We start from the raw sequence: 24,602 nt of genomic DNA, 5'->3' as shown, positions 1-24,602 counted from the left end.
TTAAATGATTTTCCTAACACAAATTCTTTCTTTGGATGGTTGTGAAAACGGTTTTACTCACCTGTAAACAGTACTACAAGCTGACAGAAATCGACTACGTCAAATCGCTTTTCTTTTTTTCTTTTTTCTTTTAAATAAAAAGTAAAAGATCAAAGATTCAAAAGGCATTAACATCTTCTTGACGTGTTAATACAGAGTCAAAAAGCCACTGATCAGTAATAAAAGATCAAGCTGCTGCTTCTTCTATTTCTCCCATACATGCAGCATGCTGCATATCTTATAATTATATTGCAACTTAGATCTCGTTTAGAAAATAATTTAGGAATATAGGGAAATTATTTAAGGTAAAATATTTTATTGTATTTTAAAAAATAATAAAGAAAAAATTACATAAAAATATTATTAAGTGAAAATATTGATAGAATATCATTTTTTATTATTATTAATTTTGTTTTAAAATTTAAAAAAATAATATTATTTTTTATATTTTATTTAGAAGTTAAAGAAAGTTATAATAATTAGATAATGATTAGATGAAAAAATTAAAAATTAAAAATTAAAAAATGTTTATATTTGAGTGACATTTGTGAATGAATTTATGAAAATTTATTAGATAGATGAGATAAGATAATTTGCACTCTTAGAATTAACAGCCATTAATCTCGAATCAAGAACCCTAATAATCTTGTTGTTTTCCTTTCCTTTTCTTTCAATAATAACAACAACCAATTAATTAATTAATTAATTAATTAAATTAGACTGCATGCATGCATGTCATCGTTTTATGCAAACCTCAATACTTTCCTAGCTTGTCTTTTTTCCACCAGTATTATATAATATGCCATGAGTATCTTATAAGAAACTCAATATTTTTTTTAAGGACTCGTTTGTTCATAAATTCATCTCAATTCATTATTATAATTTTTTTAAATTTTAACATAAAATATAATAAATAATTCAACTTTTTCAAATCTCAAAATAATAATAATATTAAAAAATAATATTTTAACAATATTTTATTATCTCTACTCAATTCAGTTCAACATTCAAACACAGCCAAGTTTCTTATTAAGCTCCTAGTCCTTTTTAACAGTACAAAGTGAACCATATATGCAAACATGATGACATACATACAAGTGATATTAATTGGTCTATATTATGCTTTCACATCTTAATCTAATTAGTCCCAGTTTAATTGGTGTATGTGTCGGATTTCACATCATCAACATGCAGCATGCTGCATGTATCCTTCAAATATGCAGATTCTCCATTTGTGACTACAAATCGCCTAACGTACTAGAAGATGAAATGCCTGTTTCAATGATGACTGCAGCCATTATATATATATATATATATATATATATATCATGTAGTAATCCTGGCCATATATAATTTTGTGGATAAGATAATCATGATCATCATATATATATATATGCATGCTGTACTGATATTGCTGATGATGATCAGGCTAAGGCGCTCAGGACCATCCAGTACTAGTAGTAAAACAAGTACATCAATCGGGTTGGGTGGCCATGAGCATCGAAAGTTATAACATGTAGATATATATATATAGTAACGTCAATTCATAAAACTTTAGTACTTTTTATGAAATCTCTTTCAAACTAATTAACATTTCCCTTGAAATATATATATATATATATATATATATTTATATAAGTTGCTAATAGACAAGTTTTTTCTCCTTTTTTACAAGAGTATATATCCAAAGTAATTTGCATGTCCAACCAATGAATTCGAATATCGATGGGTCCAGCTGGCCTTATATATGCTAGACATAGAGGATTCCATGCCAAAAGGATTATATTAGATATTGATGAGCAAGCAGATCAGTTTAGCTCTTGTATATATATTATAAGAAGCTGAGGGTGAATGGATATTGGATTCTACGTACGTGTACACATTTCTTGAGATTGAGAAATTCTGATTTTTCAGAACTTAGATCCATACAGTACTGGAGACTACTTTACTAGCTAATGGAGAGCTGTTATATTAATCAGTTTACGTGGATTAGCAACGGATGGTCGACTTAATTAATGGAAGTTTTCATGATCAATTAATGTAGTCAACAAAGTTTCCCAAGTGCTGCTGGCATGGCTTGCTTTACCTGATGATGACGATGAATTCGTTCTTAGCCAATATTCTACTTTACTGAAGACCATTTCGTTTTTGAGAATCATATAATATAGGCCGGCCAAAGTGCCTTTTTCTTGATCTCCAGCTATACGTACATAGACACCCCAGCTAGATACCTTACTCATGTCAACGACGGCTAGGGCTAAATCCTCATGACTATCTATCGTCAGGTCATTATCTAGATCATCCTGACTCTGTACGTCCACAGTGGATTTCCAACTCATCGCAAATAACCTTATCATAGCTAGTAGATCAAGTAGTGCACCTCAGCAAGCTGCTAGCAAAGCTTTGATTCTGATCTGATCTCTCGATGATCATCTGGTATGTATAGTACGTACGCGGTACGTAGGTGGTGTTGTTTTTTGGACACTCGATCGCATGTGTCATGCATGTTTTTTTAAGACATGATTTGCAAAACCCATATCGAGACGACAGTACTCTTTATAGTTTGTGGAGTTTGTTTATATATATGTACTAGATTGTATCAGGTGTATTGATCATGATGATCTACATGCACATGAATGATGTGATCATCATGCGCGTGATCAAAATGATCTTGTGCTTGAAAACAAAGAATTAGACATGCAGTTTTGTTAATGCGATAATCAAAAGGGCTAGGCTTCTGAATATTAAGAACAAAAGCACAAATTAAGAAGGTACATGCATATATACTTTCAACAAATTAACCATATGATCTTGATAAGTTAAAATATAAAGCTAGCTAGCTAGCCATTCCAGCCATTTTGCTAGCTTTTCCTTCTCCTGCATGCATGTTTGTTTGCTCTTCCACCTCATGTACTACTTTAATTTACCAGCTTTTCCTTTCCTTTGACCTCCTTTTCTTACCCTCTGTCATATACATACATAAATAAATTTTATATATATATATATATATATATATATATATATATATATATATCCTTTTTCATAATAAAGTCCCCCGAATTCTTCCCGTATATATTTTGTCTCTTTCGTTATGCCAAACGTCCTAATTAATGTGATCAGACCCTCTTTTCATCATTAATTATATAATATAAACCCTTAATTTTGCCTTGAAAAACAAGTACTAACCCTCCCGAAAAAAGCTTAAGAAACAAAAGGTTTTCAAGGCCTAGCCCTTTTCACAAAGAATTATATATATATATATATATATATGTATAAAGAAAAAAAAAAGAACGGTCATATGGAAAAAATGGAAAATTAATGATGGAGAGGTCGATGCTCATGCAAAAGCTATATAAAGTCATAAATGTTATCCATATGAGTACTTTACACGGCCATATACACTATACAGCATCAATTGTCATTGCGATGTTGATGGGAGTATAAGCCTTTAGAAGAGATAAAAAGTCTTGATAATAGGATCATCACTTTACCCATACGTACGTACTCGCAAGTTACAACTAATTTAATGGGAACTTTTTTATATTTTTTTGTAGTTATCATCATCATTTTCTTGGATAAATTATCATTTATTGTATCATAATAAAATAACAAATTTCTACCGCACGTTAAGTACTATCGATCATTTTTATTAATTTGATCTTTAATTGTTGATGTAATTATTTGTTGATATATTCATGTGAGGGGAGTAATCCCTAGGGCAGGGCCCTAGGAGTAGGTCCGGCCCACAAGGCCCGAGGTGAATGTCTGGGTTGGGCCAAGTTGACCCAGGAAGTGGAGCAATCAGGTATGACACATTGACAAAAGGATGGAAGGCAAGACAACCCGACACCACTTTCGGCTGACATTAAGGGATATACATTGTCCTTGAACCTTGGCATCTGGACAATGCAAAGAGATGGACGTGCTTGACCAGAACCACGTCGCATTGATGGGATGGGGGCGAGCACGCCATGACAGGGAGCCACGCTGCATTTAATGCGTCCCGGGGCTCAGTACGCCATGACGTGACCCTGGGGCGTCAGTAATGGCCGACTACTAGGTCTGGCAAGCCTGCAGCACAACAGGAAGCTGGCAGGGACACCCAACCTCAGTACGAAGCTGCATACCGACTACCTCAACCTCAGTAATCTCCCCGACTAGGTATAAATACCCCAGCTCTCAGCCAGGGGAGGGTTCACACTCTTGAATACTTCAGCTCTCATTCTCCTTGACTGAATATTTTTCTCTCTCCTTCCCAATCACTAACTTAAGCATCGGAGCTATAACGGCCCCGAGCCCCCCATTCTCTATCTCAACAAGAACCAAGTCCCGAACTCAACAGCGTGGAGTTGCCTAGACCGCGAAACACGTCATCAATAGTGACGTTGTCTATGGGATCTCTTTATGTATGTTTCATCGAAATAAATCTTAAACCCGTTTGAGAGTTTTCAATCTGAATGAACAGTTGATTGATAACTCTTGAATTGTCCAGAGTGGACAGTTTGAGATTGTAAGATCAATCTCGCAAACTATATAATTGTATCTGTTAGCATCCAATATTATGATTTTGGTACAGTTATCCCTTCTTGTTCTCTGGATATGCAGTTTCGGTGATGGTGCCTCAAGGTGTTACTTGTCGGTGTACACTACCAAACGAACATATTTGGAGAATTATGGGGAGATGCTGTCGAGATTTCGTTGGACGTGACAGATAATAGTTGATAGGTTGGTGACTATGATTTTTCCATCCCTAATGGGATAGGACCAACTACTCGATGAAAGGAAGAAATCGAATAATATTATGTTAGATACATGCAGTTTGCTTGTTGATGTCGTTGTTGCAATTGCGAATAGTCAATGTGGGGTTTTATGCATAGTTTTAAATTTCGTATCATACCGGCCGGTACAGGTACTATATCTATTTCATACCGGCCGTACCGGCCTCAATTTCGGCCTATACCAGCCGATGTTTCGGCCAGTGTGTTTTTTTTTTTTTTTCGTTTTTTCAAACTACAAGCTTATTTTTTAACCCACAATTCAGACTACTATTTATAATTTATATGTATGTATTTATATATAATTTATTTATATATCGAGTATTCCGAAATGTTATCCCGAAACGCTATCCCGAAATGGTACCGGTACTGAAATATTTTCTTCCAGTGCCTTGACCGGTACAGCATCAAGTACGGTATTCAAAATATTGGTTTTATGTACTCAAATTTCAAATTTATATCATATATATATATGATCATCAATATTGTATATATGGATTTGGAAGATTTAGGTTGTGTTTGGATGTTGAAGTGAGTTGAATTGAGTTGAGTTGAGATAATAAAATATTGTTAGAATATTATTTATTATTATTATTATTATTTTGAGATTTGAAAAAGTTGAATTGTTTATTATATTTTGTGTTGAGATTTGAAAAAGTTGTAATGATGAGTTGAGATGAGTTGAGAGAAATTGTGATTCCAAACGAAGCCTACAGTTTATAACGTGGCATTCATATTGAGATCGATCACTTAGGGGGACAGATCGACACATGAATGTCCCACTGAAAAAGTTTGTACGTAGGAGAATCCGACCCAAGGAGCAACGAACTTAATTGGATATGTAGAAGTTGCACATGATGCAAATCATGTCATGTGTTATCTAGTACGTACCCTATGATCACTACTTTGTATATATAAAGTATATTAATTCTGCCATAAAATTGAGACATTTGCATGATATAAGCGCGCGCTGTGCCATTATTAGTAATTCAGACATCAACCACATGGTTTTGTTCACTCCCGGCCCATTGATCTACGACTCTTTCTTCCCAATGTTCTGGGAAAGGAAATCTTTTAGAATATTCATATAGATTTGTGAACATGATCAGTAATATATATATATATATATATATATATATATATATTTAAACATACAATTATTAGCAAATTAGACCTATTCTCATGTTGATGATCATGACTGTAAATTCAAAATTTGTATGTAGGACGTACGACGTTCCGGCCAATTAATTCTGATGAAACTTAATTTTCTATTTGCAAAGTTTAAGATATAATGACTTATACAGTCACAAAGAGATTTCACAAAAAGTAAATCTATAAATTGACGTAATTTGATGTGATACATTATATCTATTTTACAATAAAAATAAATTTATAATCTAATGTATCACATCATGACACATATCATTAATTTATAGGTTTATTTTCGTACATGTGATCTCTTTGTACGTACATGATTAAAGCATCTATATATAATATATATATATAGTAAGTCATGATAATGTGGATCAACACTCTCAAGGAAAGAATATATAACTATCTTTTGATTTTCTAATGCCAAAACGTATCATGTACGTAGCTTGCTTTGGGATTTTGAAAGATAGAATATGATCAGGCATCATGTGATGCCCATGTTTGGAATCTTTTGATATTGATCTGATCAATAACTCCCGAGCTCCCATCATGTTCACCTACAATTCTTTTTGGATTTTTTAAAAAGCGACACTTGTAATTCCATTAGCTAAAGTTGATGCTATCAATCACAATATATATTATTATATATTAATTATCATGTATTAATCGGCAAAAACGAAGAAATTAGTACTATATGGTGTTCGTGCGATAACAAATAAAGATTCCAATTTGATTAATACTTAAAATCGTTAATTTCTTTATATAATATTGTTAGGTCCAAATTTATAATTTTAAAAAATTCATATAAAAAAATATCTTGTTTTCTTTTATGAACTAAAATCCCCTATTTAATTGTGACCATATATATATATATATGTATATCTAGTTTAGGACTATAAGATTTTTGGTCCGGAAATAACCGATCGGACTGGACCAATTACACCTCTAATCTAGCTAGCTATTGAGAGAGAGAGATCTACTCATAGCGATGATGATCTAGTCAAATTAATCCAAGATTTTTATACGCTCTATGGAGACAAATCGAACCCCTCCAATCTCACCAAAATATATCATAGCCGGCCATAGAAATGAGTTGGAATATCCATCAATCCATGTCTCAAAATATATATATATATATATTCACTCCATGCATGCTTATATTCAAAGAGGACCCCAAGTCGACCCATGTTGATCAGTACATATGTAGTACATGATGATCAGTTAATAGCATTAATGATAATTTAATTAGTTTCACATGACTTTGCATGGATTATTCGAGGCCGGCAACCTCAATTAATAATGGTTAAGCTAAGATCATAACGCGCGTTGTCTTCTATCAACACTCCTCGATCGTAACATGACTCAAGAAAATGTACACCACTCATCTTCATCATCATTCATGTATATATAATGAACCGTACTGTCATGATCACCAACATGTCGACCAGATCAAGTGGCCGGTGCTGACCAACGGTCGGATTTGAGTTTTCTAACAATTAATGCAAGTGATGATCATCCCATTTTTAAAAGGAATTAATCCTAACGTAGTACATATGGTGAAAAAATTTGTTATATATGTATGATATCGAGTAAATGAATAGACAAAATTAACTATAGTTTGCAGTAAATAAATAAATAGATTTCATCATCCCTCTAATTTTTAAATCATACATCCAATGAATTCTTTTTTTCATCGGGAGACCCGGCGTTCCTAGTACTATCAAGTTAAAATACTTAATCCGTAATAAATAAATATACAGATTTCGTCAATTTATTTTTGTAATGTGGGATGTCATACACTACATACATTTAACATTTATACTCAGTCATGCTAGAGAAATTCTATTTGCAGTCCCCAAATGAGGATTGCATGTACAAACCCTTCATTAAATAGAAAAAAGTACCATTTTGATAAGGATATTATTGTAATTTTAAAAAAAATTTAAAGATTAAATTAACTAGGCTTGCAATGTAATCCCTATTTAGAGACTGTACGTAGCATTGCTCTATATATATATATATATATATATATATAGAGTCCTGCTACAGCCCCCTTTCCCTCTCCCGCTCTCGGTCCCGCTCAGTGTAAAATGTAGTGTTTTTTTATTTTACTTTTTTATATATGTATTTTTTAACATTATAAAATATTTTTAAAAAAAATAAAAAAAATTATAATATCATTAAAAAACACTTAATCATTAAGTAAAAAAAAAATATATTAAAAAAATAATTTTACACTGAGCGGGACCAAAAGCGGGACCGGGAGTGGTAAGAGTAGCATTATTCATATATATATATATATATATATATATATATATATAGACACACATCATTGTGCATGGTTAGAGACGGATACAAATAGGTTACAATCCAAAATTGCCGCCCTAATATATATTTGGGTACCACTAGAGATGTGATTCTTCGCAAATAAACTTGTGTGGCCGGGAGCGCACCATGCAGACATGACCTGCAAGCAACAACACAAACACAAGAAACAAAACTACTTTTCTTGATGATCTTTAAGATAAGAGTATGACTTCGATCCATTTTTTGTGGTTCTTTTTCATTACCACTTTTGTAGGATATTTTAACGGATCATGTACCAAAAAATAAAACGATAGAATGCGAACCGAATGTGTACAACATAAAGGTGTTAAAAAAGAAAAAAGAAAAAAGAGAGAGACTCTGGGAAAAAAGAACACAAGCAAACAACCTTGAAAAACAAAAGGTTAATTCAGAATGAAACCAAGAATATGTAATATATATTCTAAAGAAATTACAAAAATACACAAAAACTAAAGATTTATTTCAGGCTTCTAAATTTTGGTATTGTTTAATGAGAATTAATATTTAGTCTACACAAAAATCTTACATGAAAAAGTTTACATACCATCAAATGAAAAATATAGCTTAATATATGAGAAATGTAGTTTAATATAATCCATCAAATTGCAGAACTATTTTTATTATAAAATCGATTTAACATATTACATTAAGCAACATCAGTGTATAAACAAAGATTTCCTTGTTTAATACATCTACTAACCAAAAAGAAATGATCTTGACATCCTCGTCATACCGGACATGATCCTACACTCTATATATGTAGTATAAAGGAAGCTAATAATTAGGGGTGACAATATATGACACGACTTATGAACCCAACACAAACATGATATGAAATTAGCAGGTTTGGATTTGATGTTAACGGGTTCAGGTCAAAATGGGTTGATCCGTTAAAACACGATTTATTAACGAGTCAACTCGCTTAACACGAAATCAACCCGTTTTAAACCATTTAGATTTTATTTCAACATTAAAATTTTATAATTATTAAGTTGTAATATTGGTATTCCCCAGCTTATGTTTTTATTGTTTTTATTGTTGGGATAGTAATTTTAGACCTATGCTCATATTTGCTATTGTATGGTTTGGAATATTTGTTTTATTATATGTTAAAATTTGAAAAATATTGATATTATATATTTTTTAAGATATTGTTGTTATTAATAAATATAGATTTTAATTTTTATGTGAAATTATATTAATCAAGTCAAATGAATTATGCGTATTAATTCAACCCATTTATATGAAATGAGTTTAAATGGATCATGTTGTGTTAATTTATTTTTAATTAAGTATTAAACAGGTCTAAACAAGTGACACGACACTACTTATTATCTAAATAGATTGGATTAGAACTTGAAAGTTTGACATGTTTAGCTTAACGGGTCGAGTTCGAGTTGACTTATATAATCGAATATTCATGACTTGACATGACACAAACACAATCTAAAAACACGATTTGCAACCCTGCTAATAATAACATGTCGCATGCAAGTTCCCATTTTATTCCAAGGCAACACGGGAAGATATATAAAGGTGATATGTTAAGCGTTTCATTATCAAAACTCGGGAAAAAAGAAATTCCCTCGATTTGGGAGGAAAAATATGGTTACAAAGGGACTGCTATATATTGCTATTACAAATACAAAATCCTGCAATCTTGTCGTATGTGCCAATTGTAGAAATTGGTCTAAAGTCCAAAAATATAAAGTAATTACTTTATGATTTATCATGCTTTTTTTTTTTTTTTAATGGAACGCTAATAATGGCTAAAACCAAATGCCAAAAATCCAATAAACTAATTGATCAGCGCTAGTGTTATATCTGGTGTGGCTAATGAGTTTCTAGTATTATAGGGTGTGCATCCGGATTCAGATCCGTACTCAAATTTTTAAAACCGGGCAAATACCTGCCCTAGTAAACCATATTACAATCAGGGAGACATTATGTTTTAGAACTGGATTCCCAGATTGTAACCGGTATTCAATTTTTAAATCCACTTTTTTTTAATTCTAATTTTTGTACATGCATGTACAAAAACAATGTCATTTTGAAATAAAAGTTTTGTTTATGAGAAAAACATCCGATTACGGATAACCTGTTAATTAACCGGATCTAAGTAGATAACCGCCCGGATTCACCTGGATGTCCGAGTTCCGGACCAGACCGAAAAAATCAAGTCTAGATGCACACCCCCTACATATTGTATTTGATTCAGTCATGTATATGTGTATTCCAGAGTGGAACTTGGATATATTCACCAAAACGATGCATGTTTATGATCAATGATATCCTACATTAATCATTTTGAAAACGAGAAGCTCGTCCTTTATAATAATTCCAAACAATTCAAATTAGAACATTTCCTACTCCTTTTAATGTACAGGCCTAGATACGACTTGAACTTTCAGTTTCATCAACATATATATATATATATATATATATATATATATATATGCATGACTGGAAGCTTAGCAACACACTGAGTGCAGGGAAATAATTATTTACATTTCGTAAAAGAGAAGAATTGAAGCCAGCCAAGACATGTTCATATATTTTCACCATGGAAGTGACACGTTCTATAACATACATATAGTTTAATTGATCCACGTAGTATCTGATAGCTTTAGCCTTTTGACATTGTCCTGCACCCATCCTGTGGGTGGAGAAGAGTCTTTGTTTAATCATGGACGGCTGGCTGTATATATCTAAAAGCTTTTTGGTTTCTAACTTTGATGCCTATATGAAGATGAGGAATCTTATACTCCGAAAGTGTATGCACTCCCCTATTTTTATGTCCCAAGATAACAACACCAATATAAATTACATCAATCAGAAGCAGTATCTGTTTTGCTTTCGTTTCCAATTGGCAAACACCAAATCAGCGAGGACCCCACAAGTGTGCAAAAGAAAAAGAAAAAAGAGAACAAAACAGTGTAATTGGAAGGTGTCTGTAATGGGAAATTTCAAAAGTTAAAACAAGAGTTGACGAAAGAAGTTCATACTGTAATTCTGATCATTAAGGGCTAGCAGGGATCTTTATCATAGCTGGGCCAGGGAGCCTTTGCCATGTGCATGAACGCTTGATGACGTTTGTTTTAATTGTCTCAAAAAACTTGTCCAATGAATCGCCTCTTTTAGGACTGAAAAATATAAAGCTTCAGAGGGCCCTCTGCTTTCTTCAGAAACACTGATGAATTCCATAAAGAAAGTGTTGTAAGAATGACATCAAATTAATAAATGTTAAAAGAAGACAAACTTGACATGAATAAGAGTTCCATGTTTGCAAGTGTTCACGCATTACGTACTAATGCCCTTTCTGTCAATCAATGAAGGAAACTTAGCTATCTAAACATCTGCAGGTAATTAGAAATTGTAAGCAACCAAATTTGGAAGGAAAGAGGCATCCACCAGATATATAGATAGATGTGGAAGCTGTGCGAGTGTCATGCACTCTCAAAAGTGGGACCCACAAATTACTATCACAGGCATCAGAAATTCAAACCCTTGTAGTAGGGGGTGCTGAAAGTATTGTACTGTCACAAGGCATCAGAAAGTACTTGAAACGCACTTAATAGCAATTAGAAAATATAAAATCACCTCAACCTCTTTTGATGATTATCCTATCTCTTAAATGGTGGAAATCGAATCGAGTTAAATACTTTAGAGACATCAAACTTCTTTTAAACTTACCAGTCACTTGCAAATATGACATCAAAAGAACTAGAGATATTTTATATACCTTCTTGATTCCAATGCAATGTCATAGAGTTCACTATTGTAGCACCAAATGCTCCAGATCAGTTTCTATGTCACGCTGAATATCTGGATGTCAAGGAACAAGCACTCTGAATCCTGATAAAAACAAGAAAGGAGAACGAACAAAAAAGGGACGAAACCGAGGGGAGGCAGGTTGCTTGTAGAAATATTATTGCACAATAGGTAGAAGAGCAAAAAAGTAAGAAACAAAGGAAAGAAAAAACTAAAAAATAAAGGAGGAGATGTTACTGACAACAGCTTGATAACAGACACTATGCAAATGCAGAAAATTTGAAAAATTGAAGGACTTGGCGGCAGTAACAACTACAAATATATTGGAAAAACTGAGCTAGTAGCTTTTGTGAGTTGAGGCAGTCCATGCCCACCCACAGACCAACTCTTGAGCAGGCCCGAGTCTATTCTAGGACCACTATTTAAAATCAGGCCCAAACAACTTATAAGCTTAACAGTTTCCTGTCCAGAAAACTCGCATCATTCATGATTATCCTCTAACAAACCCCTTAAGCAGATACAAACAAGCCACAGTGCCTCACACAGAAAGTACTTTTCCTACACCAGCATCAAAATTTCCCACCGGGACAATAACCTTCCCATGTGTCCCCAAGTTTTCCTACCCAATCATTCTATCTGTCTAGGCAATTTGTGTAATTAGTCCACAGCTAAGTTGAAAGAGATGTTTTGAAGATATTCTCTAGACTTTGACAAGAATTACATGGTAGACAATAACAGCATCTATTAACCCAAAAATGCCATTAGACTAGATAACATAATCAGAATTTCCCCCGTGCAAAAACCAGTAGCATGACAAAACCAAAAGGGTAAAATAAACAAACCCATGACCAAAATTAAAGGATACAATCAACTCCATGAGGATTTCCATCCCGTATTATAATTTCTGACACCTCAGTAATGGCTGCAATAGCCAGATCCAAACGTCAATTCTCACTTTTATGCCTGGAAAATTAGGGAAACTGCAGATGAGTTTGAAAGAAAAAATACACTAAAATGTTCAAAAAACATGCAAGCAACTGACAGAAAATGTGTATAGATTCATTACTGATGCATACATCTTGCTATTGGCTGCATGAAAATGATAAAGCTAAAAATTGATGTGATATCATTTTACAAACCTTAACATGTCTGCATGTGACGAGCAAAATAAGCCAGGGTATCTTCTGAAGGCCAATCATCAGTACAAGAATTGTCAAAATTATAAATACAAATGGAAAACATTATTTTAAGTAGAAATAATGAAAAGAAAAATATAGCAACCGAAACAAAATAAAGTCAATGACCGAGTATATCAGTGGATGTTATCAAGCAAAACCCATGGTAGCATAAGTCACGAAACTTGTGGAGTTAAACAGAGCAGGAAAGATTATGAAGAATCAAAGCTAGGAAAATTTCAGTGTAAATTCCACTATACTTGTATTGTACTTTACATTTCTGCACTAATGGCAAAGATAAATACAATTCCTATTCTGCTGCTGTTGTTGCTGCTTCTTCTTTTGGTTAAGCTACTATTAATACAGGAACAAATACACTCACAGAAGTGGGCAGCCGTCCACTATGACCCCTCCAACCGTTGGACAAGAAGCCAGTGGACATCCATCTGAATCACTGCCCCACCAGTTGAGACCAATATGTTCCATCCCAAAACAAAAGTATAATAATACTCCCATGAAGGCTAATCCAGCATCAAGTGCCCCGGATAGCACGTAGTTGTGGCGGCTCCACCACTCACGGTAGTATCTGTAAGCAATAAAGCCCGACGTGAAACCAATAAGAATCCAGCTGGTGTAATTGACAGCAGTGGCAGGGGGCATGTTCAGTGTTGCCCCTAAGAGCACAGGCATAGTGATGAGTCTAATCCACTGTCTGTCAGGGAAGGCCTTGTGTGCAAGCCAAACTAGGACAGGAGCTATAGCCCCAGCCAGAAAAAACCAGTTGATGGCAGAGTAGTGCCCAAGATCTCCAAAAATTCTTCGAGTCCCAATCAGGCCCCATATAACAGAAGCATCATAGAATACATGATCGCCTGGGCAAGTCCATGGGCTGCCAGCTGGAAGCAATTCCCTATCACATATGTTTGGAATGCTATCCATAAGCCACCATGCTGTTCCTAAATGCACCAATGCTGCTACTACAGTACCTACAACCTGAAAAAGAATCGTTGCTATTGTGATTAAGGGATCAGAAGGACGATTATAAATCCTGCTGTACAGTAATTGATGAAACACTTCCATTTCTATATGGGAAGTAGAATGCACAGGATAGTTACCTGCACCACAAACATGAATCTTGGAGGAATCTTCATATAATGACCAAGCTTGAAGTCTTCCAGAAAGGTGATTCCCTGTTTCACACTTATGTTGCCATACACTTTGAAGCATATGTTGGCAACAGGATATCCTGGATATAGATACCCGATAATATACTCTGTGATCACATTCAAGGTCAGCATCTGCTCCCAAGTGAAAGATTTAATCGTGTTAGAAGACTAATAACTGTATGCAGGAGATTTTGTTCTCTCAAACAAGAATTAAAACAATGCATGTCATGCTCATAAGTTTACATTTAGGATGAGTGCATGGACCACAGTTAAACCTTTTCATGACTTATAGCTAGACTTGATGATAGAAAGATAACCCCCAAGTCTGCACTTAAATGTGAAATGTGCTTGAGGGAGAGTGCATATTGTCCAGAGACGTACCTGATTTGTTGTGGCCTTGATGACTCCAACAGGAAGAGTGAAAAATAAGGCAATACAGCAAGCTAGCAAGACGCCCCACCATGGCAATTGGAGTTGATCGTTGTAGTACTGGCAAGTAAATATGGAAGCCACAATGTTGATCACAAGGATGCACATGAACCACCATTGAGGAACTTGCTTATATTTTCTCATGAGCTTTGTGTGCACATCCATCTTCTTCTCTTGGATGGCAGACTTGCTTAGCTGCCACATTTCCCTACATCCTTTAAATTGTAAGTGCAACATACTGAATATAATTCAATGTAAATGCTAGTTCATCGTTGCCTCTCTTTGATTGCACAACGTTGATGTGAAAATTAGAGGTAGCTTGAGTTACAAGCAGAAAAAATTAAATTTAACTTTATTGAGGGCTGGAACCGATACTTGAAAGTGGTTAACATGACATAATTATACAGTTTTCTTGAAGATAATTATGAGTTGACTCCTGGTATAGATGGGTACTTTCTACGAAACAATTTAAGAAGGGCCATATGTCACATACATGTACAGACGTGCATGGATTTAGTCTTCAATTGTACAGACAACCCGACGGGTTGTGCAACACCCGGGTCTTAAAATCCCGACGATTGGGGCGAATTTGACTTTAGGCCGGCTGGCCCATGATTTATGTAAAATCTTTTATGGACAATTCCATTTGGAAAAGCCCACATTTATGGTGGAATGAAATTTTATGAGCCCATATATTATAATTATTTCAAATTTATAAGATTCTATTATTATTTTGAAATTACTTTCAATTCAGCCAATTTTAAAATTATCCGATCATCCAAATCATCTGGCTATTTAAAATTCATTCAAACTCCACTTGCAGACTCTCTCATAGCTCAGTCAAACACCTGCAGCCCTCTCACTTTCAAACTCCTACCCACGTCTGCCGAAAAACCAAATTCTCTCCCTCGTTTCTTATTTACATCCAGGGTCATTGGGTAAAACTACACCAATTACACTCCTACTTCAAACTGACCTCTAGAGTTCTCTATCCCTACCTCTCCTTCTTTGCCTCTCTCTCTCTACAGTCCCCACTCTAAATATCACGCTTACCACGACATCCATGTTACGGAAAGCTCTCACTCTCTCTCTCTCTCTGACTTCTACCTAACCACACATCATAGATACCAAAGACTGCACGCACTCTTATCTTTAAAAAGTGTTCATGCACAAAACTCTCTAACTTTCACATATTAAGTTCTCATTCCTTCTCTCACACAATCTTCCCTCCCATTGCCCCTATTTTTCTACCAACCACAGACTCTGTGTCTATGTGTGTGTACCCTTGGTAACTCATGATCATCATCTCTGTATCACCGAAAAACCAAATTCAGTCCATGCACACCAGCTCTCATAGCTCCACCACGGCCTCCTCTGCACCACCATGAAGACCAGGTGTGCTCGGTTATTCCTCCTCCCTCTTCTCCTTTTCTCCTTTGTTTTTTTTTCTCTCTAGCCCAATTTTCCTACTAGGAGTGGCAATACATAACACGACCCATAAATCCGACACGAATATGACACAAAATTAGCAGGTCTAGATTTTATATAAATGGGTTTTGGTCAATAAGGGTTGACCCGAGAAGACACAATTAATAAATAGGCCAATTGCGGGTCAACCAGCGAAACCCGCAATCAACCTGTATAACATGAATTAATTTATTTTTAAATTTTATAAATATCTAGGGAGGGTGTATACTTGGTCTACCAGTAGAGGGTGGTCAATGGTGGATATATGCATCAATGTCATGTCGTGTTATGTTTACTGTATGATGTGCTATTCATTGAGTCTTTGACTCATTTTGTTGGTTTTAGGGTTTTAACTTCCCGAGTGAAGAGAATGAGGAAGATGAACAACCAGGTCAGGCTTGGACAACCAAATCTGGCATCCATGAATAAATGTCAAACACATAGATTACTTTATTAAATATTTATGTTACTCTTTTTAATTCTGTTTTCAAGATACTCTGTTATATTTAATTCTATAACTCTTATAAAATGTAATAGTTTTCTTTTTGTGGATCTCTCACCAGGTGTGATATCACACTTTACGAGCATCCCTAACCTACAGGAACATGGTGTTACAGTTACCACTAAGCATTATTTTTTGGAAAAAGGAGTAGAAGTCACCAGTTGGTGTGCAAGTCTGGGGACAAATGAGTAACATTTATCTGTAATGTACAATATGCAACTAAGTGATGCCCATCTAACCGCAATCAAGAAAATGTGAGTTAGAATTATCTAAAATTTACAATGTGAAACCAAGTGCTGCCCATCTAACCAAAATCAGAGAAAGTGAGTTACAGGTTTCAAACAAGCAATTCAACCAGAAAACCTTGGTTTACCTTCCTTGGAAGAGGAACACATGAACAACAGTGGCAGCAAGGCAGGCAAAATTGATACCATAGTATAAAGCAAAGAAGACGCTGAGATAAAGACGGCCTTTATGCTTATATGCATCAATGTCAAGGCGAAAGTTGGCATCTATTATAGCTGAGATATTGTAGCTTTGGCCACTAGAAGTGAAAAGCCCATCTGAGAATATGGGAAACGTCTTGGCTTTATAGATATTAAGCCAATAAGCTATGGGGGTAATAACATACGTGATGAGCACAAAACCAGCAGCAATGTTGGCAGTAGCAAACCATGGACTGGCAAGTGGGCTTCCAAGGTAAGAGGATATACTGGACCAATCAAAACCCAAAGCACCAATGCCAAGACCGTGAAGTCCTGAGCCTAGCTGTTGGGCAAGGATGGAAGTAGGGAAAACCCAACAAATCCAGGAAACGGACGTTAACATTGGGAATAGGTAGCCTGGAAAGACATAGTAAGCAAAGGAGCAGAAGAAGGCGATGAGGAAGAATTGATTCCGTGTTAACCCATCCTTGGGCCTCTTCTCTTTCTCATGTAATGCCCTGTGAATTCATAATACATACGTCAAAGATGGCATCACTGACTACAGCAACTTCGAACTGTCAAAAAAAAAAATTTGATAACAAACAATAACAGTTTTAATCAGAAATTATATTCAAACAGAGCCAGAACTTCTTATTCTCCAAATGGGATTGGGAGGTACAATCTATTATCCCATTTGATGTCAGGGAAAAAAAAAAAACCGCATTTATTAAATCTACTTTTTTGGTGAAATGTTTCATCTTTTGAGACGAAATTGTTATATAGTTTCTCCTTACAATTTTCCAAAATTTATTAAAGAGATTATAAACAGAATCAACTCACATTTAAGGAGGTCATATCCACTTGTATCAAGCAGCAATCAGAACAAAACATTCCCACAACTCATTTGAGAATTTTAAGAGATGCAGAGACCGATTCTTTTTTTTTGTATAATTTATAAAAATAAATAGATTGTAAGTTAAACATGCTGAGTTTTTCTAAAAGCTCACCAACTATAGGAAGATGAATTTTAATTCTAATGAGGTCAAATTCAATTTTTTTTTTCATTTATATATACAATTAACAATATTTATAAATAATTGTTTTTTAAAAAAATAATGACCAAGGGACCATGGTCCTTATGTTAAATTAGTCAAGAAATATTAGGTTGTCTTTTAAATTTTGATAAACAAGAAATATCATGAATAGAAAGAAAATTATGAAAAATAAATTTATAAATAACTCATTTGTTAACAGTTATAAAAAAAATTATAAATATCAAGTGTCAAGATGACATCATTGACTACAAAATTATTTTTTATTATAAAATAAATACCATACAAAAATTTCTTATAATTTTCGACTTAAAACATTTAAATTTTGCAACTTTGACTGCTAAAATAATAAAGTTTCAGAGTTAAATGAGAATCTACGAGCTCATTCATGAGATATAATTTAGATTGTACACTTTAACTCCAATTTTTCACTTTCTACATATATCTGGGGTTTGGGCCACTAGATGTTTTGATAAATACCTTGGTTTGCCACCAATTGTTGGAAGGGATCGTATGAGGACTTTCAAGGGATTTCAAATAGAGTTTGGGGAAGAATCAATAACTGGAAATCAATTTTCTATCCTAGGCAGGAAAAGAGGTTCTACCTAAGGCCGTGATTCAAGTAATTCCAACTTATTGTACAAGCAATTTCCTACTCCCAAAGGCATTGTGCTCTCAAATAAATAGGATGATCCAGAGGTTTTACTGGGTGCATCAGGATAATGAACAGAGAATTCATTGGATGAGTTAGGATAAGTTGGGAAGAACAAAGAAAACTAGTGATCTAGGGTTCCAAGATCATATAAGCTTCAACAGAGCTTTGTTAGCCAAACAATTGTGGAGAATAGTTGTTCAAGGAAGAATATTTGTGGAGACCAAGGCTAGATGGTTTGTCTTTTGATGCAATTGATCAAGAAAGTGCAGCATGGATGGAGAGAGTTTTTGAAGAAGAAGAAGTGCTTGATGTTGTCAAAGGAATGGCTAAAGACAAGGCTCCGGGTCCAAACGGGTTTTCTATGGCTTTCTTCCAAGCATGTTGCGACATTGTGAAGGAAGACATTATGAAGGTATTTCTGGAATTTCATGCTTTGATGAAATTCGAGAAAAGTATCAATGCTACTTTATAGCTTTGATTCCTAAAAAGGTGGGGGCAGCAACTATGCGGGGATTTCAGGCCAATTAGTTTGTTTAATGGGGTTTACAAGATAATTTCTAAGGTGCTGGCCAATCGGATGAGTGCAGTAATGGGAAGAATTATATTGAAGTCAAAAAATGCTTTTGTGAGAGGAAGACAAATATTAGATTCATTTTTTAACAGCTAATGAATGTTGGGATCACAGAATTAAAATGGGCAAATCTGGAGTTTTGGTTAAATTGGATATGGAAAAGGCATTTGATCATGTTTGCTGAGATTTTCTATTGTATTTACTTGGTCAATATGGTTTTGGTGAGAGGTGGTGTATGTGGATAAAGCATTGTATTTCTACGCCAAGATTCTCTATTTTGGTGAATGATACCCGGTTGGTTTCTTTAATAGTTCATGTGGTTTGAGACAAGGAGATCCGATATCTCCGTTTCTCTTTATTCTTGTTATGGATGCATTGAGTAGAATGATTGAAGCAACGGTGGGAGGTAGCTTTTTGTCGGGTTTTGAAGTGGGTCGGAGTAGTGTGATTGTTTCTCATCTACTTTTTTTTTGGATAGGTAAGTTTCTCATCTATTTTTCATCGATGACACATCAATTTTCAGTGAAGCCAATCAAGAAAAACTTTGGTCCTTAAGAGCTCTTTTGTTATGTTTTGAAGCTGAGTCGGGATTGAGAATTAACTTTACCAAGTCTGAAATAGTACCGGTGGGCTTAGTGTCAAATATTTCAGATCTGGCTAATATTTTGGGGTGTAAAATATCATCGCTGCCTATGACGTATCTTGGTCTTCCCCTGAGTGCCTCACATAAATCTGTTTCGATTTGGGAAGGAGTGATTGAGAAGATTGAGAGGAGGTTAGCCAGCTGGAAAAAATTATATTTGTCTAAAGGGGGTAGAATCACTTTAATCATGAGTACGCTGTCCAATCTTCCAACATATTTCCTTTCTCTCTTTCCTTTACTGGTTGGGGTTTCTATGAAAAACGAAAAGATCTATAGGAATTTCTTGTGGGGAGATAAAGGGGAGGAAAAGAAATATCATTGATGAGTTGGGATAAGGTATGTCAACTGATTTCAAATGGTGGTTTGGGTGTGCGTAACTTGAGGCTTTTTAATAAAGCTCTTTGTGGGAAATGGTTATGGAGATATCATTTAGAAAGAGATGCATCATGGAAAAATGTGATAGATGTTAAATATGGGGGTATGTGGGGTAGTTGGTGTTCAAATGAAGTAAAAGGAGCTTATGGGATGGGATTATGGAAGTCAATTCAAATGGGTTGAAGGGAGTTTGTTAAACATGTCAAATTTAAGGTGGGGGATGGATCAAGAAGTCACTTTTGGCATGATAATTGGTGTGGAGAGTTAACTCTCAAGAATGAATTTCCTTCACTTTTTCAGATTGCAAGGCAGCAAGATGCAACAGTGGCTGATTCATTCTCATTTTTGAATAATAGCATTCAATGAACTGTTGACTTCGTGAGAAATGTAAATGACTGGTAAGTTAATGTAATTTCAGATTTTCTCAGCAGATTATATGAGTTGAAGATTGTCCAAGGAAGTGTAGACAGATTGTTGTGGATTCATAAAAGAAATTTCAGATTCTTAGTACACTCCTATAATAATGTTTAAACCTGCCAAGGTGTATGTGATTACCCCTGGAAAATTATTTGGATAGTTAAAGTGCCGAGTAAGGTAGCTTTCTTCTGTTGGCTGGTGTCTCATGATAAAATTCTGACTACAGAAAATCTAAGAAAGCATGGTCTTTGTATTGTTGATTGGTGTTCTATGTGCAAGAAAGATGGCGAATCAGTTAATCACTTGTTTCTCCATTGTGAGGTGGCTAATAGTTTGTGGAATGTCATTTTTGGAAGGATGGGTATTTCTTGGGTGATGCCAAAGCATGTGGTAAATTTACTAGCTTGTTGAAGGTATGCTGGACGGAGTCTACCTATTGCAGCCATTTGGAAAATGATTCCTTCGTGCTTGATGTGTGGTGTTTATGGCTAGAAAGGAATGGGAGATGTTTTGAAGACAAAGAACGATCGTTGAAGAAATTAGGGAATTTTTCTTTAAAACTCTATGTCTATGGGCTAAGGCTAATGTAAGGAATGGTGATGATGTGTCGGAGTTAATCAGGTGTTTTCTATCTTTTTAGTCGCTGTGTGTAGGTATTTCCTCTTGTATACTTCCTGTGTACTCGGGCTATGCTCATTCATGGTAATAAAATTCTTATTAATTATCAAAAAAAAAAAAATGCGTAGAATAGTGCAGCACCCTTCTTCCTTGTCAGCTAACATTCTCAGAGCTAAGTATTCCCCAAATGGAGAGACATGAAAGAGGCAACACTAAGCAGGAATGCTTCATATGCTTAGAAGAGTATTTGGCCAGTACTGACCTTTTCTGTGAAGAGTTATTTTGGAGGGTAGGATATGGTAAGAGTATTCAAATTTGGAAAGACAAATGGCCTCCAGAACATTCTACCTACTCTACTTGGTCTTCAGTTACTGTTTTGGATAGAAATGCAAAGGTGGAAAGTAGATTGATCAGGATAAGGGGGGATGGAATTTAGACCTGATAAAGAAAATTATCAACCAAGAGGATGCAAAAGCCATTCTAAACCTCTCTTTAAGTCTCAAAACAGAGATAATAAACAAATATGGAGATGTACAGCTAATGGAGATTTTTCAATAAGGAGTGCCAATCACCTTCAAAAGAAGATCTTTAGCAAAACAGGTGGGAGTCCTTCAGATTCTTGTGATAGAGATTGAAATTGGTATGTGATATGGAACTCAAATGTTCCCAATGTTGTTAAAAATTTATGTAGAAGGCTTCTAATGATATCTGATTCAACTCGATCTAATCTATGTAGGAAGTTGCCACAAAATTCTATGTGCCCGATACATGAGTTTGAGGAAGAAACCACAAAACATATCTTATGGGAGTTTCCCTCGTCAAAAGATGCATGAGAACTATACTGTAAAACAATCCAGAAGAGCAGAATAGAAAGGATAAGGTTCCAGGATGCCTGTTTTAATCTAGTGGACATACTGGAATCAGAATAAGCTGAATTGCTGATGGTTATGCTAGGACCTTATGGTTACGTAGAAACAACTATATTTTCAGAAATAACTTTCAGCATCCTCCATCTCTACTGTTTCATGCAAAGGAGTCACTAAAGGAGCATCAGGCAGTCAAACAGAAAGATCGTGATGAGAGGAAACTACCAAGAAAGTCTATACAATGTTGGCAGCCACCTGGGATAGGTTAAGTGAAAGCAAATTGGGATATAGCTCTGGACCAGAAACAACGAGAATTGGAGTGGAGTTATAATTCGGGATGATCATGGTGAGGTGCTAACATCCATGCAGATACCAAGAGAGGTTTATCTTTCACCAAAGATTGCTGACGTATGGGGAGCATACATGGCTGTCCAATTCTCTTTAGAGCTAGGCTTTCTCAGAGTGGAATTTGAGGGTGATGCAAAGCAGGTGGTGGACTCTTTACATAAGAAAGCTGAAGATATTAGCAATAGTGGACATACTGTAATGGACACCAAAAGTTTATTAGGAAGGCTGGAGCTTTGGAAGATAAGTCATGTTAAACGAGTGGCTACCCAAGTTGATCACTGCCTAGCTGACGAAGCTTTTAGAGTTGAATTTGAGTTATAATGGAGGATGAACAACAGCCTATTGTAACTGTTGCTTATATTCCTTATTTTCAACAAAATTTCATTTTTTCAAAAAAACCAAAAAACAAACAAACTTTGACCAACGGGACTCTCTGGATAAAGATGATTGTCCGATAAGACATTAAAGAAACTTTATCGAGCGATCAGAAACATACCTGAATAGCGAGACTTGCACGAGATTTTGGGGCCACCACATGGCAGCGGGCTCCACCAAGTAACGCCGAAACAGCCCGGCCCACCCGAACCCCAGCACCTGCGTCGTTATAACGACAAGAAACGCCACCAGGAACGACATATTCTTTTTGTAGAATATCTTGACGGCGCTAACGAGGTGAATCGCGTACACGTTACCCGCCCCGGAGTTGGCGAAGATCGTGATCAGCACGTGCTCCTTCACGTTGAACGGGCCGGGATTCAGCGTGAACTCCCACCATCGCCCCCTGAAGAACACCCGGTCTGTAATCGTCGAGGCCATCAAGTGGCCGAGCGGGACCACCGCGATCTGAGCCGAGATCGACGTGATTGACAAAGGCTCCCTCCGATACCAGAAGAACTGGTTGAGGAAGGAGAGAAGGACGCATGCTAGTGTTCCGAGAATCCACGTCCTGAAGGTGAAACTCGGGAGAGAGGGTTCGTCGGTGACCGGAACCGTGAGAGCTACCTGCTCGATAGGAGAGTTCTCAACGCCGGAACCATCCTCCGTTAAGCCCGAATCGGAGGCTTGAGGTTGGAAGGTCTGACTCTTCTGGACTGTGAAAGAGTTGGCGGTTAGCTCAGCGTTTGGAGCGTTGGAAAGATGAAGAGAAAGCTAAAGAAAGCAGTGGAAACATAGAAAGGAAATCAAGAGAAGAAAAGAGAGTGGAAATGGAAATTCTTACTGAGAGGAGCTTCGATTTCTTGATCTCTGTTCATCTTCCTGACCCACTGAATCTTAAAAACGTGGGCTTTTCCCGAGGTCCACGCTTAATTATCTAATCTGTGTCACACCCATACTTATATTCTTGATACAGAATTCTATCATATTTTATTATTTTCTTTAAAGTGTTATCTATACAAGAAATTATTAAAAATTAAATTTATAAATTAATATAAATTTATAAAATTTATTATTTTAAAATAAAAATAATTTTATAATATGACGTATCGTATTAAATTATATAAATTTATTTTTATATAACATCTTTATAACTAAAATATTTTAAGAAGCGGTGAAAAGTTTAATTGACGTCAAAAGTTCATAAATTTCGGACAGTTTTCTTTTTAATTGTTCAGGAAACATTTGAAGTTTTGTACATGCTTGTTTGGATTCGCAAGTCATCTCAGCTCATCTCAACTCATCTCACTATTATTCATTACTATTCAGCAACTTTAACTCACAAATCTCACTATTATTCACAACTCATCTCATTACTATTCACAATTCATCTCAACTCATCTCAGCTCATCTCAAGTCATCTTCGAATCCAAAC

The 24,602-nt window shown here is 35.4% G+C and overlaps 1 protein-coding gene across 2 annotated transcripts; it reads right to left on the bottom strand.

The window, feature by feature from the left end:
- Positions 1–11,117: 11,117 nt before the first annotated feature.
- Positions 11,118–24,114, bottom strand: LOC108989096 (oligopeptide transporter 7-like). Of its 2 annotated transcripts, none has more exons than XM_035693177.1 (10): positions 24,012–24,114; positions 23,289–23,883; positions 17,196–17,765; positions 14,806–15,061; positions 14,374–14,556; positions 13,641–14,251; positions 13,223–13,282; positions 12,949–13,046; positions 12,055–12,137; positions 11,118–11,502 (listed from the first exon to the last, which is right to left on the bottom strand). In XM_035693177.1, the coding sequence occupies exons 1-7, from the start codon at positions 24,043–24,045 to the stop codon at positions 13,279–13,281; spliced, it is 2,253 nt and encodes a 750-aa protein (XP_035549070.1). In that variant the 5' UTR covers positions 24,046–24,114; the 3' UTR covers positions 11,118–11,502; positions 12,055–12,137; positions 12,949–13,046; positions 13,223–13,278. The 2 variants fall into 2 exon arrangements, with proteins under 2 accessions (XP_035549070.1, XP_035549071.1); XM_035693178.1 differs by having other exon boundaries at positions 12,055–12,129.
- Between the last annotated feature and the right edge of the window lie 488 nt (positions 24,115–24,602).

The sequence above is a fragment of the Juglans regia genome, chromosome 8 (assembly GCF_001411555.2).
Source record: "Juglans regia cultivar Chandler chromosome 8, Walnut 2.0, whole genome shotgun sequence".
NCBI lineage: Eukaryota > Viridiplantae > Streptophyta > Magnoliopsida > Fagales > Juglandaceae > Juglans > Juglans regia.
Note: the sequence above shows the minus strand (reverse complement) of the source record. Positions and strands in the feature narration are given on the sequence as shown.